At 41.9% G+C, this 11,264-nt stretch overlaps 1 protein-coding gene across 2 annotated transcripts; it reads right to left on the minus strand.

The window, feature by feature from the left end:
- Window positions 1-9: 9 nt before the first annotated feature.
- LOC121579765 (E3 ubiquitin-protein ligase RNFT1) lies at window positions 10-8,466 on the minus strand. Of its 2 annotated transcripts, XM_041894646.2 has the most exons (9): window positions 8,244-8,465; window positions 7,088-7,554; window positions 5,342-5,418; window positions 5,142-5,242; window positions 3,999-4,152; window positions 1,989-2,147; window positions 1,781-1,846; window positions 1,483-1,584; window positions 10-1,290 (listed from the first exon to the last, which is right to left on the minus strand). In XM_041894646.2, the coding sequence occupies exons 1-9, from the start codon at window positions 8,267-8,269 to the stop codon at window positions 1,156-1,158; spliced, it is 1,287 nt and encodes a 428-aa protein (XP_041750580.1). In that variant the 5' UTR covers window positions 8,270-8,465; the 3' UTR covers window positions 10-1,155. The 2 variants fall into 2 exon arrangements, with proteins under 2 accessions (XP_041750580.1, XP_041750581.1); XM_041894647.2 differs by lacking the exon at window positions 1,781-1,846 and having other exon boundaries at window positions 8,244-8,466.
- Between the last annotated feature and the right edge of the window lie 2,798 nt (window positions 8,467-11,264).

Raw genomic sequence — 11,264 nt, forward strand, 5'->3', positions numbered from 1 at the left:
AAGACAAAGTTGGTTCATAACATGCTTAAACATGTTTGTGTGTATTATATCATGAGTAAATGTAAATGCCCAGAGCCAATTGTTAGTAGGCTATAATTGAAAAGAAAAGGAATTTGATATTTAATTTCATTTGTTGATTGAATGACTTTATGCAAGATAAAAAATGAACTGATTTCACTACATAATTAAATATGGTAATAAAATAAATGGATTCTCCCACTCTTTGGTTTTCAAAAAGGCTGTAACCATCATCGCTTTAGAAAAATAATTTATGGATCAAACCAAATCTCACAATCTCATTTGTCAATAACAAATCCCCAAAATTAAGAACTTCTTAAATATCATCAACCTTTGTGTTTGTTATTGTTTCTCAAGGTGTTGAGTACCTTCTTGATCTTTAACCACTACTAGCCTGAGTGCCTATATCAGACACAGAATGGCATCCCCTTTGCAACACGCAGGATCCTTTGCCACTCGAAGAGAAAAGTGTTTGAAAGACAGAGTATCTACCAAACACAGATCAAAATGTGTCTGCATTTGTTATGATTTAGGAGGTAGTGATATAATAAATCTGATTGAAATACTTCTATATTCTAACATATTCCTCTCATGAACCCACCCCTATTTACAGGTAGAAGAAACCCCCAGGTATTCCCGGACTAGCCTGGTGCAAGATCAGTTTGTGCTGTCTTGCCAACTCCTATGGTCAATGGCAAACACAGATGTGGTTCCAGGCTATTCCCTGACAGCTCTGTCTAATAAAGAAAGAGGCTGTCTGTTCTGTTTTTTTAGGCTGGCTGTCAAAACAAAACAATATTTCCACATCCTGATAAAAAAATATAAATGTTTGAAAAGAAAAGCAGATAAACTAAAAAGAGCACTAGAGGGCATGCAGAGAGAACTATCGTCAGTCAGTCGTGTAGAAAAGTGATGGTCGGAGAGGGAGTTGCAGCAGTAACAGTAACATGCCATGGTGCTGAATGAATCCCAATCCTATTGCAAATATGATGTGCCCTTACTGACATGGCCAGTAGTGGGCACAGCCCTTAATGAATGGAGGAACAGTGTGGTCATCAGCTTCACAAGCCAATGAGGAGTGGAGTATAGCTGTCAATACAACTGTCATTCACACATCGCAAACAGTGTCTCCTTCTCTCAGTAGATTTGGAGGTAAGGTGACGTGGCCCCGTCCCTCCACTTGTGGACCTTGTCTGTGATGGCCGTGCGGCAGAGTGGACACACCTTCTCCCGGTTGAACCAGAGAGCAATGCACTCGTCACAAAAAATGTGCTGTTGTTGAGAGAGAGAATAAACAGGTATTCTTTATCCAACCATGCTCAGTATCAAAAGGAACACTGAGTATCCTCTTGTGTGGATGGAATTTTGAAATCATCAAACTAGTATGTGTGACTACATAGTAGGAGTAAAGAAAAGTCAGTAATATTAGTGTTTGCTGTCCCATGGATGAGTTGTGCATCTTACCTGACACAGGAGGGCCCTTGGGTCTCTGTACTCTGCCTGACAGATAGGACAGATGTCCCCAGCCTCACTGCACTGGCTCCTGGTGGCTGCTGCCCCCGTGTGCTGAGGAGGAGGAACAACACATATTTACAACCCACACAGTCAACACTGATCCAAACTCTTACAAGTGTCGGCATTATACTCACATGATACACATGATCTACACATGAGCAAGATTAGACAGTAGTTACTTGTCAGTCAACCCACATACCACCACTAAGGAAAAAGTTGACATGTTGATGTATTTAAAGTACTGTACCTCACCACTTAGAAATATCCTCACTGTTTTCTGGAAAGACCCCCACTGTCCATACAATCCTAAAAGCTACATTTAAAAAGCAAGCGTTAAGTACATTTAAACAAAGGTGGGGGAAAAAATGTAGCCTTTACTTTTTTCACAACTTCCACTACTAAGAATCCACTTCGAAGCATACATCTTTGATAAATGCAGTCATAAGGTCAGTCACCTTGAGTATGAAGTAGACCAGAGCCAGCAGGACTCCCAGGGTGAGGCCAGTGTTTCCATCCACTTTCTGGTAGGTGACCAGGTAGCGGAACCACAGCGGGGTGGGAGCCACAGCCTGGTACAACTGGCCCACCTCTTCAGTCAGCATGTACCACCGCCCCTGGGGACAGACAGAAAGGCAATAGATTAATGCTTTCTCTCCATACCTTTTGGGCCCCCAAAATGCTGGTAGAACCTACAATGCATTCGGAAAGTATTCAGACCCCTTGACTTTTTCCGCATTTTGTTACGTTACAGCCTTATTCTAAAATGGATTAAATCGTCCCCCCCCCTCCCCATCAATCTACACACGATATCCCATAATGACAAAGCAAAAACAGGTTTTTAGAAATTGTAGCAAATAATACATTTACATAAGTATTCAGACCCTTTACTCAGTACTTTGTTGAAGCACCTTTGGCAGCAATTACAGCCTCGAGTCTTCTTGGGTATGACGCTACAAGCTTGGCACACATGTATTCGGGGAGTTTCTCCCATTCTTGTCTGCAGATCCTCTCAAGCTCTGTCAGGTTGGATGGGGAGTGTCGCTACACAGCTATTTTCAGGTCTCTCCAGAGATGTTCGATCGGGTTCATGTCCGGGCTCTGGCTGGGCCACTCAAGGACATTCAGAGACTTGTCCCGAAGCCACTCCTGCGTTGTCTTGGCTGTGTGCTTAGGGTCATTGTTCTGTTGGAAAGTATACCTTCGCCCCAGTCTGAGTTCCTGAGCGCTCTGGAGCAGTTTTTCATCAAGGATCTCTCTGTACTTTGCTCCGTTCATCTTTCCCTCAATCCTGATTAGTCTCCCAGTCCCTGCCGCTGAAAAACATCCCCACAGCATGATGCTGCCACCACCATGCTTCACCGTAGGGATGGTGCCAGGTTTCCTCCAGACGCAACACTTGGCATTCAGGCCAAAGAGTTCAATGTTGGTTTCATCAGACCAGAGAATCTTGTTTCTCATGGTCTGAGAGTCCTTTAGGTGCCTTTTGGCAAACTCCAAGCGGGCTGTCATTTGCCTTTTACTGAGGAGTGGCTTCCGTCTGGCCACTCTACCATAAAAGCCTGACTGGTGGAGTGCTGCAGAGATGGTTGTCCTTCTGGAAGGTTCTCCCATCTCCACAGAGGAAGTCTGGAGCTCTGTCAGAATGACCATCGGGTTCTTGGTCACTTCCCTGACCAAGGCCCTTCTCCCCCGATTGCTCAGTTTGGCCGGGCTGCCAGCTCTAGGAAGAGTCTTGGTGGTTCCAAACTTCTTCCATTTAAGAATGATGGAGGCCACTGTGTTCTTGGGGACCTTCAATGCTGCACACATTTTTTGGTACCCTTCCCCAGATCTGTGCCTCGACACAATCCTGTCTCGGAGCTCTACGGACAATTCCTTCGACCTCATGGCATGGTCTTTGAACTGTGGGACCTTACATAGACAGGTGTGTGCCTTTCCAAATCATGTCCAATCAATTGAATTTACCATAGGTGGACTCCAATGAAGTTGTAGAAACATCTCAAGGATGATCAATGGAAACAGAATGCACCTGAGCTCAATTTCGAGTCTCATAGCAAAGAGTCTGAATACTTATGTAAAGACGTTTTTTGTTTTTTTTATACATTTGCATACATTTCTAAAAACCTGTTTTCGCTTTCTCATCATGGGGTATTGTGTGTAGATTGATGAGGAAAATGTGTTAATTAATCAATTTTAGAATAAGGCTGTAACGTAACAAAATGTGGAAAAAGGGAAGGGGTCTGAATACTTTCCGAATGCACTGTATGTCTACTGACAAGTGCTGTGATTTCTATTTTAGTCCTCCACAGTGGAGACTAGATCCATCTGTCATCTGTATCTGACAAGAGACAATGAGCAGAGCCTACTAGTAGTCACACAACTGGAGAGAGCATCCTTCCATCTGTGACAGAAAAATTTACAATTGTATAGTGGATCAATAAAGATGTATTGTATTTCTTCCTTACCTGGGCTCTGTAGGTCACCAGTTTAGAGGGCAGCAGTAGGATAAGGCACTTGAACCCCATGATAAGGAACTTGAGTGTGAAGTTGGTGACGCCCACCACCCATAGGACCTCCCAGAAACCCAGGGGCTCAACAGCCGGGCTCAGGAAGATGAGGCTGAGAAAGATGTGGATACAATATTATGCTCCTGATGATTTTAATGTCTGCCTCTTTTGTGTATTATGCCACTATGATGTCATTCGCAAAATGTCCACATTGTGTATCCAATAAGGTTTTCCTATTCTATTGTGGGCCCGGTTTCCCAAAATAATCTTAAGGCTTCAAAGGAGCATTGTTAAATCTCTGAGCTGTTACTAAAGTTGCACTTGAAAAAGCTAGTTATAGAACAGCTAAGTGTGTCGTTAGATGCGTTTTTCCTTAGCACGTCACTTTATAAACAGGAGACCTCCGCTAAACATAGATAAACATCTTGATTCTGTCTCTCTGTGACCGCCAATAACTTCACAACGAAGTTGACTACAAATACAATACATTGCCAATATCTTTGCAATGGTTACAAAAAAGCGAAGGATAAAACGATGCTTCAAATTAAACCGAGATGATTGAATTAAAAGATAAATAGCTTACAGTATAGGCTACAGGCCTATATAATTTATAATATTTAAATCAATTTTCTATTTTGCTAATTGTAGGCTAATGTCACATTTTTGCCTCAATATATTTAATGATGTGTAACAACATGTGCGCAATGATGTAGCAAATCTAGATTTAGTGCATTATTATAGGGTAAGCATTAGAATAAGACGCCTCAATATCTGCAGTCAAAGGCGATAATATCTTTCTAGGAGCTGATCCGTCGTCAGTATTATGGAAAAATGATAATGTTAAGGTAAGATTTGAATGGAGAAAGCTGATCCAAGAGCAGCGCTGCCTTTATTTCGATCCTATCAGTATCGACACATGCCTCAACGACGCACTTAGCGAACGTTCTCTCTGCGTAGTGTTTTTGGGAATCACATGTTACATCTTCGGCCGTTGTAGGAAAGAGGCATCATTTAAAAACACTCGTAAGCATAAATTCCATTGCTATGGGGAAACTGGGCCCAGGTATGCTCTGGTAAGTGAAGTAGCGGGAAGTGTCTTACCAATAGTAAAGTGTCTCAGTGAGAAAAGTGTAGTAAAGCAGGAGTGTGGAGGACGCCAGGAAGAGGAGCAGCCATACGCACTCTATCTTTGACCGACGATCCTGAGGAGATACATGAAGGATCAGATTCAGAGGTTTGAATAGTGTTTAAACACTGATGTAGAAATTAATTAAGAAATTGTGTTACTGTTAGTGACTTACCTGAAGAAAGACTTGGGTTTGAATGTTCTTATTCGCGTAAAGAAAAGTTGTAAATAAGCCAACTCCAACAGCTAGACCTGCAACAAAGTCATGAAAGAAATATCATACAAACTAACTTGAGATAAATAAAAAGTTGTTCCTGACTGTATAGCTACAGTTGAAGTCGGAAGTTTACATACACCTTAGCCAAATACATTTCAACTCAGTTCTTCCCAATTCCTGACATTTAATCATAGTAACAATTCCCTGTCATAGGTCAGTTAGGATCACCACTTTATTTTAAGAATGTGAAATGCCAGAATAATAATAGAGCGAGTTATTTATTTCAGCTTTTATTTCTTTCATCACATTCCCAGTGGGTCAGAAGTTTACATACACTCAATTAGTATTTGGTAGCATTGCCTTTAAATTATTTAACTTGGGTCAAATGTTTTGGGTAGCCTTCCACAAGCTTCCCACAATAAGTTGGGTGAATTTTGGCCCATTACTCCTGACAGAGTTGGTGTAACTGAGTCAGGTTTGTAGGCCTCCTTGCTCGCACACGCTTTTTCAATTCTGCTGACAGATTTGCTATAGGATTGAGGTTAGGGCTTTGTGATGGCCACTCCAATACCTTGACTTTGTTGTCCTTAAGCTATTTTGCCACAACTTTGGAAGTATGCTTGGGGTCATTTTCCATTTGGAAGCCCCATTTGCGACCAAGCTTTAACTTCCTGACTGATGTCTTGAGATGTTGCTTCAATATATCCACATAATTTTCCTTCCTCATGATGCCATCTATTTTGTGAAGTGCACCAGTCCCTCCTGCAGCAAAGCACCCCACAGCATATGATGCTGCCACCCCTGTGCTTCACGGTTGGGATGGTGTTCTTTGGCTTGCAAGCCCCCCCCTTTTCCTCCAAACATAACGATGGTCATTATGGCCAAACAGTTCTATTTTTGTTTCATCAGACCAGAGGACATTTCTCCAAAAAGTACGATCTTTGTACCAATGTGCAGTAGCAAACCGTAGTCTGGGTTTTTTATGGCGGTTTTGGAGCAGTGGCTTCTTCCTTGCTGAGCGGCCTTTCAGGTTATGTCGATATAGGACTCGTTTTACTGTGGATATAGATACTTTTGTACCTGTTTCCTCCAGCATCTTCACAAGGTCCTTTGCTGTTGTTCTGGGATTGATTTGCACTTTTCGCACCAAAGTCCGTTCATCTCTAGGAGACAGAACGCGTCTCCTTCCTGAGCGGTATGATGGCTGCGTGGTCCCATGGTGTTTATACTTGCGTACTATTGTTTGTACAGATGAACGTGGTACCTTCAGGCGTTTGGAAATTGCTCCCAAGGATGAACCAGACTTGTGGAGGTATACATTTTTAGGCCTTGAAATACATCCACAGGTACACCTCCAATTGACTCAAATGATGTCAATTAGCCTATCAGAAGCTTCTAAAGCCATGACATCATTTTCTGGAATTTTCCAAGCTGTTTAAAGGCACAGTCAACTTAGTGTATGTAAACTTCTGACCCACTGGAATTGTGATACAGTGAATTATAAGTGAAATCATCTGTCTGTAAACAATTGTTGGAAAAATTACTTGTGTCATGCACAAAGTAGATGTCCTAACCGACTTGCCAAAACTATAGTTTGTTAACAAGAAAGTTGTGGAGTGGTTGAAAAACAAGTTTGAATGACTCCAACCTAAGTGTATGTAAACTTCCGACTTCAACTGTATGTTACTGTTACCCGACACCTACCTTGGGCATGTTGGATGACCAGTTTAGCACAGAGGATGATTATGAAAGGAAGACTCTTCTGAACCCAGCGGAAGAGGTAGCGCAGCTCTGAGAATGAGGTGCTGGGCTCCCCTGACTCCAGATCAGCATCAGCCGGGTCCGCCTCACTGTGGGAGTGCTGGTGTCCCCCACCATGTGAATGGGAGTGGCTGTGGGAACTGGTTCTGGAACTGGCTCTGGACCTACGGGATGACGCCCCTCCTCTACATGACTCCCAGGGCCCGCTGGAGAGGATAGGTACCCGGACCTCTCCACTAGTCTCCGGGATAGCAGAGCCCCCGGTAGCCCCTGCTGGTGTCCTGGTCAGTAGTTCTGGCAGTAATGTCAGGGACAAACCATGTCCTGCCTGATGAGCACCCAGCTCGCTGGAGTTAGGCTGCATCACAGTTGGTGATTCCCTCGATTTCAACGTTCTTTTGGAATCACTCCTTCAACAAATAAAGTGTTAGAGGTTAAGAGGATAGCGTGGTTATAATGTGCAGATGTTAGCTAACAATCTGGCTAACGTTTTCTAGCTAAGTTCGCTAGCTAGGCCTAGCTACAGTAACTTACAGGTTGTTGACAGCATAAACAAATATTGTGATGCAGCCTAGTAATGTTACTTGGCTGGCTAAATGACAGTCAGAGATTCAGGAAGGTGTTTTCACCAATATCAATACACACTTTTGTACTTGTCTATCTAGCAACTGTTTTCTCTTTTGTTTACATTTAGGGAGTGACAGTTAGCTAACTAACGTACGTTAGTAGCTAGCGAAACAGCTAACTAACGTTAACTGTGTCGTTAACTATGGCAAGCTGTCAGATCAACATTACAATTGACAGCTTTTTGACAAATATAAGATAAATAAGAGGTTGTTGGCCGTGTTGGCACTGATGACATGATACAAATACAGTACCCTTACTTTTCTAGGTAAATTGACTGAAAACACATATTTACAACAACGACATGGGGAATAGTTAAATGGGAGAGGAGGGGTGGATGAACGAGAGTGATGGCAGTTAGTTAGCTAATTACTGTTAGATTTCGGGTGACAGAACTTTGCTAACGTTAGCAGCTAGCTAGGCTACCGTTGTTATGACATTTCATTAGCAATGCAAGTAGAAAGGCTTAAAATACCTGTCATACTGAGTCTGGAGTTTCATGATAAACCACCGTTCTCCATCTAATAATCTGTCCAAAACACAAAATTAAAGGAAAACAAAAAAGAAAAGAAACAATCTAAAATAAAACTAATTCGCAAGCTAAACCATAATCCTATCGTCTCTATGTGGGCATAGAGATAGATAGAGGACTCATCTTTATATCTGTGCCATTATAACGTCTGTGGCAGCGACATTGAGTCTACAACCCATAGGAATCCCCACCCAGTTGACTACTGTGACGACATTAAAAGGGCGGAAGCATGGTGGAAGCCCTCAATGGCGCTGCCCATGGGATAATTGCCTTTTGGCCACTAGAGGACTCTATCATTCTCTATGTTTGGGAGACATCTTGAATACAGCAGCATCAACGTCACAAACTGTTTTAAAATTGGTCAAAAGTTAAAGAGAACCAACTCATATCAAAACTTACTTCATTATCATCAAATATGTTTAGTAAGTGATAAATAGTCTGAATGAATGAATTAACTTTGAATTAACATTGTACTTAATTAACAACAGGGAAGCAGTTAAAGCTGCAATATGTAACTTTTTGAGTGACCAACCAAATTCACATAGAAATGTGTGTTATAGATTTGTCATTCTCATTGAAAGCAAGTCTATAAGAAGTGGCAGATCTATTTTATGTGCTCTATTTCTATGTTTCCTGTTCTTAAGTTTCGTTTTTGCGTCTTTTACTTTCGGTTTTGTACAGCAGCTTCAAACAGCTGAAAATACAATATCTTTGGTTATGGAAAAGATAGTTCACAGCGGTTTAGATGGTACAATGATTCTCTACACTATACTTGCTTGTTTTTGTCACATAAACTGAAATTAGGCGAACTATTTTAATTTGACCAACCAGGAAATGGTGACACGATTTCTGCCTAGTGCATCTTTAAATGATTTTCTGTACTTCCAGTGTGGGGCGTGTTCAGCAGGACACAACGTTTTGGAAAGTTCAGATAGAAATACACTATGTAGAACAAACATGCCTCTCTGACATGTAGAATAAGGTTGCACATCAGCTCTATTCATTGCATTTCTATCTGATGTAGGCTAAGTAACAAACATTTCCCCCATGTAAATCAATCCCCTTCAATTTATTTTCCTTTCGTGATGTACGCCAGAAGGGCCCCAGCTAGAACAGGTAGGCTAAAGCCACAGACCCAAGGTCAGATATGTTTTCATCACAATAATATAGTCAAGAGGAGCCAACTGAAGATTGCAACAGAATATTACGGAGTGGCTCCTAATCCGTGACCAGATCTCTTATTTCTGAGGCTCCGTATCCGTGGGTGCACAAATTATCGAAGTATCTCATGGGAATTTGCGATTTCTGTCATTTTTTTCATGCCAAAACCGGATTAAATGCCAAAAAGATTATATTCGCAATGTCACTAAGCAAAAAGCAAATAACCAAAACATCAATAGCCACTACAATGTCAAAACATGATTTTGTCACGAGTTCAGTACAATTTACATTTAACATTTGAGTCATTTAGCAGACGCTCTTATCCAGAGCGACTTACAGTTAGTGAGTGCATACATTATTTTTTGTATTTTTCATACTGGCCCCCCGTGGGAATCGAACCCACAACCCTGGCGTTGCAAACGCCATGCTCTACCAACTGAACTACATCCCTGCCGGCCATTCCCTCCCCTACCCTGGATGACGCCAATTGTGCGCGGCCCGATGGGTCTCCCGGTCACGGCCGGCTACGACAGAGCCTGGATTCGAACCAGGATCTCTGCGCCACTCGGGAGACACAATCTTCTTGATTTTACGGACCCACGACTATGTGGTATCGACATTAGCTAGCTAGCTAATGTTAGCATGCTAGTGACTCTAGTCAGCATACTCTGCTACATGATAATCAGCTCGAGTTAGCTAGTCACCCTAGCAAACTCTAGTCCAATGGAAACCGGTGCAACCCTGCTGGCTAATGGCTGGCTAGATGAGCAGTGGTGACAGTGAGGTCCCTATGAGATTCAAGGCTTTAATAAGTGCAATCGTGCAGAAATAGCAAAGAAAATACTGATTGATGAGCTAAATTAGCTGGCAAGATAGCTATGACAGTTACGTGTCATTGAGTACCACAGTATCAGTCATAATACCCATAAAACCTAGCGGTCAAACACGGAAATGGTTCCATATAGTGGAATCGGTGAGGGTAACCAGAAGTGGTCTAGTGATAAGTGTTTGTGTTTCTGTTGGGCAGAGGGAGAAGGCGCTCAGAGTTAAACAAATGGGGGAAAGAATTGTGAATTGTTTCACTCTCAAGAAAAGGAGTGGTGAGATTAGTAGATATGTACCAGTACAGAGGGATAGACCAACAAGTAATATATGTTTCAGTAAGATTGGATTTTTTGTGTTTATAGCAATGGTTATTAATTGTACTGCAGGGTCCATCCCTTCACGTAAGTCGAAGAAAATTGAGGTTGTGGTGGCAACTACAGAGAGGTATTTGGGTGTGAGAGACTTGACATCAGAAGAGTTACAGGGAGTGTTAAGTGGTGATGTCCTATCATTTCAGGTTGAGGGCATGAGGTGGGAATGAATATATTTAAATAGTGGAGAAGGGTGGTGTTAATTATTAATAATAATTTTGAATTTGTGAGTTAGATGGTAGAGTATTTCTTTCTTTTATTTTTCAACCAAAATATCTAGTAGGTGGCGGTAATGCAACAAATTGGATGCCAACCGCCGTTAAACCTCTTTGAAGAAGAAGAAGAAGAAGAAGAAGGAAACGGTTCCCAATCGTTTTCCACCATACATTTTAGAACGACTTCATATAAGGTCTGTGTTTCGTGTAGGCTTACCAGTGTTGCCAACTTAGCGACTTTGTCGCTATATTTAGCGAGTTTTCAGACCCCTCTAGCGACACAATTTCAAAAAAGTGACTAGCGACAAATCTAGCGACTTTTTCTGGTGTTATTGGAGACTTTTGGAAACTCTGACGTGAAAGCACGTATCGTTCTTACTCTTCTCAACGAG

Source organism: Coregonus clupeaformis, chromosome 13 (genome assembly GCF_020615455.1).
Source record: "Coregonus clupeaformis isolate EN_2021a chromosome 13, ASM2061545v1, whole genome shotgun sequence".
Lineage (NCBI taxonomy): Eukaryota > Metazoa > Chordata > Actinopteri > Salmoniformes > Salmonidae > Coregonus > Coregonus clupeaformis.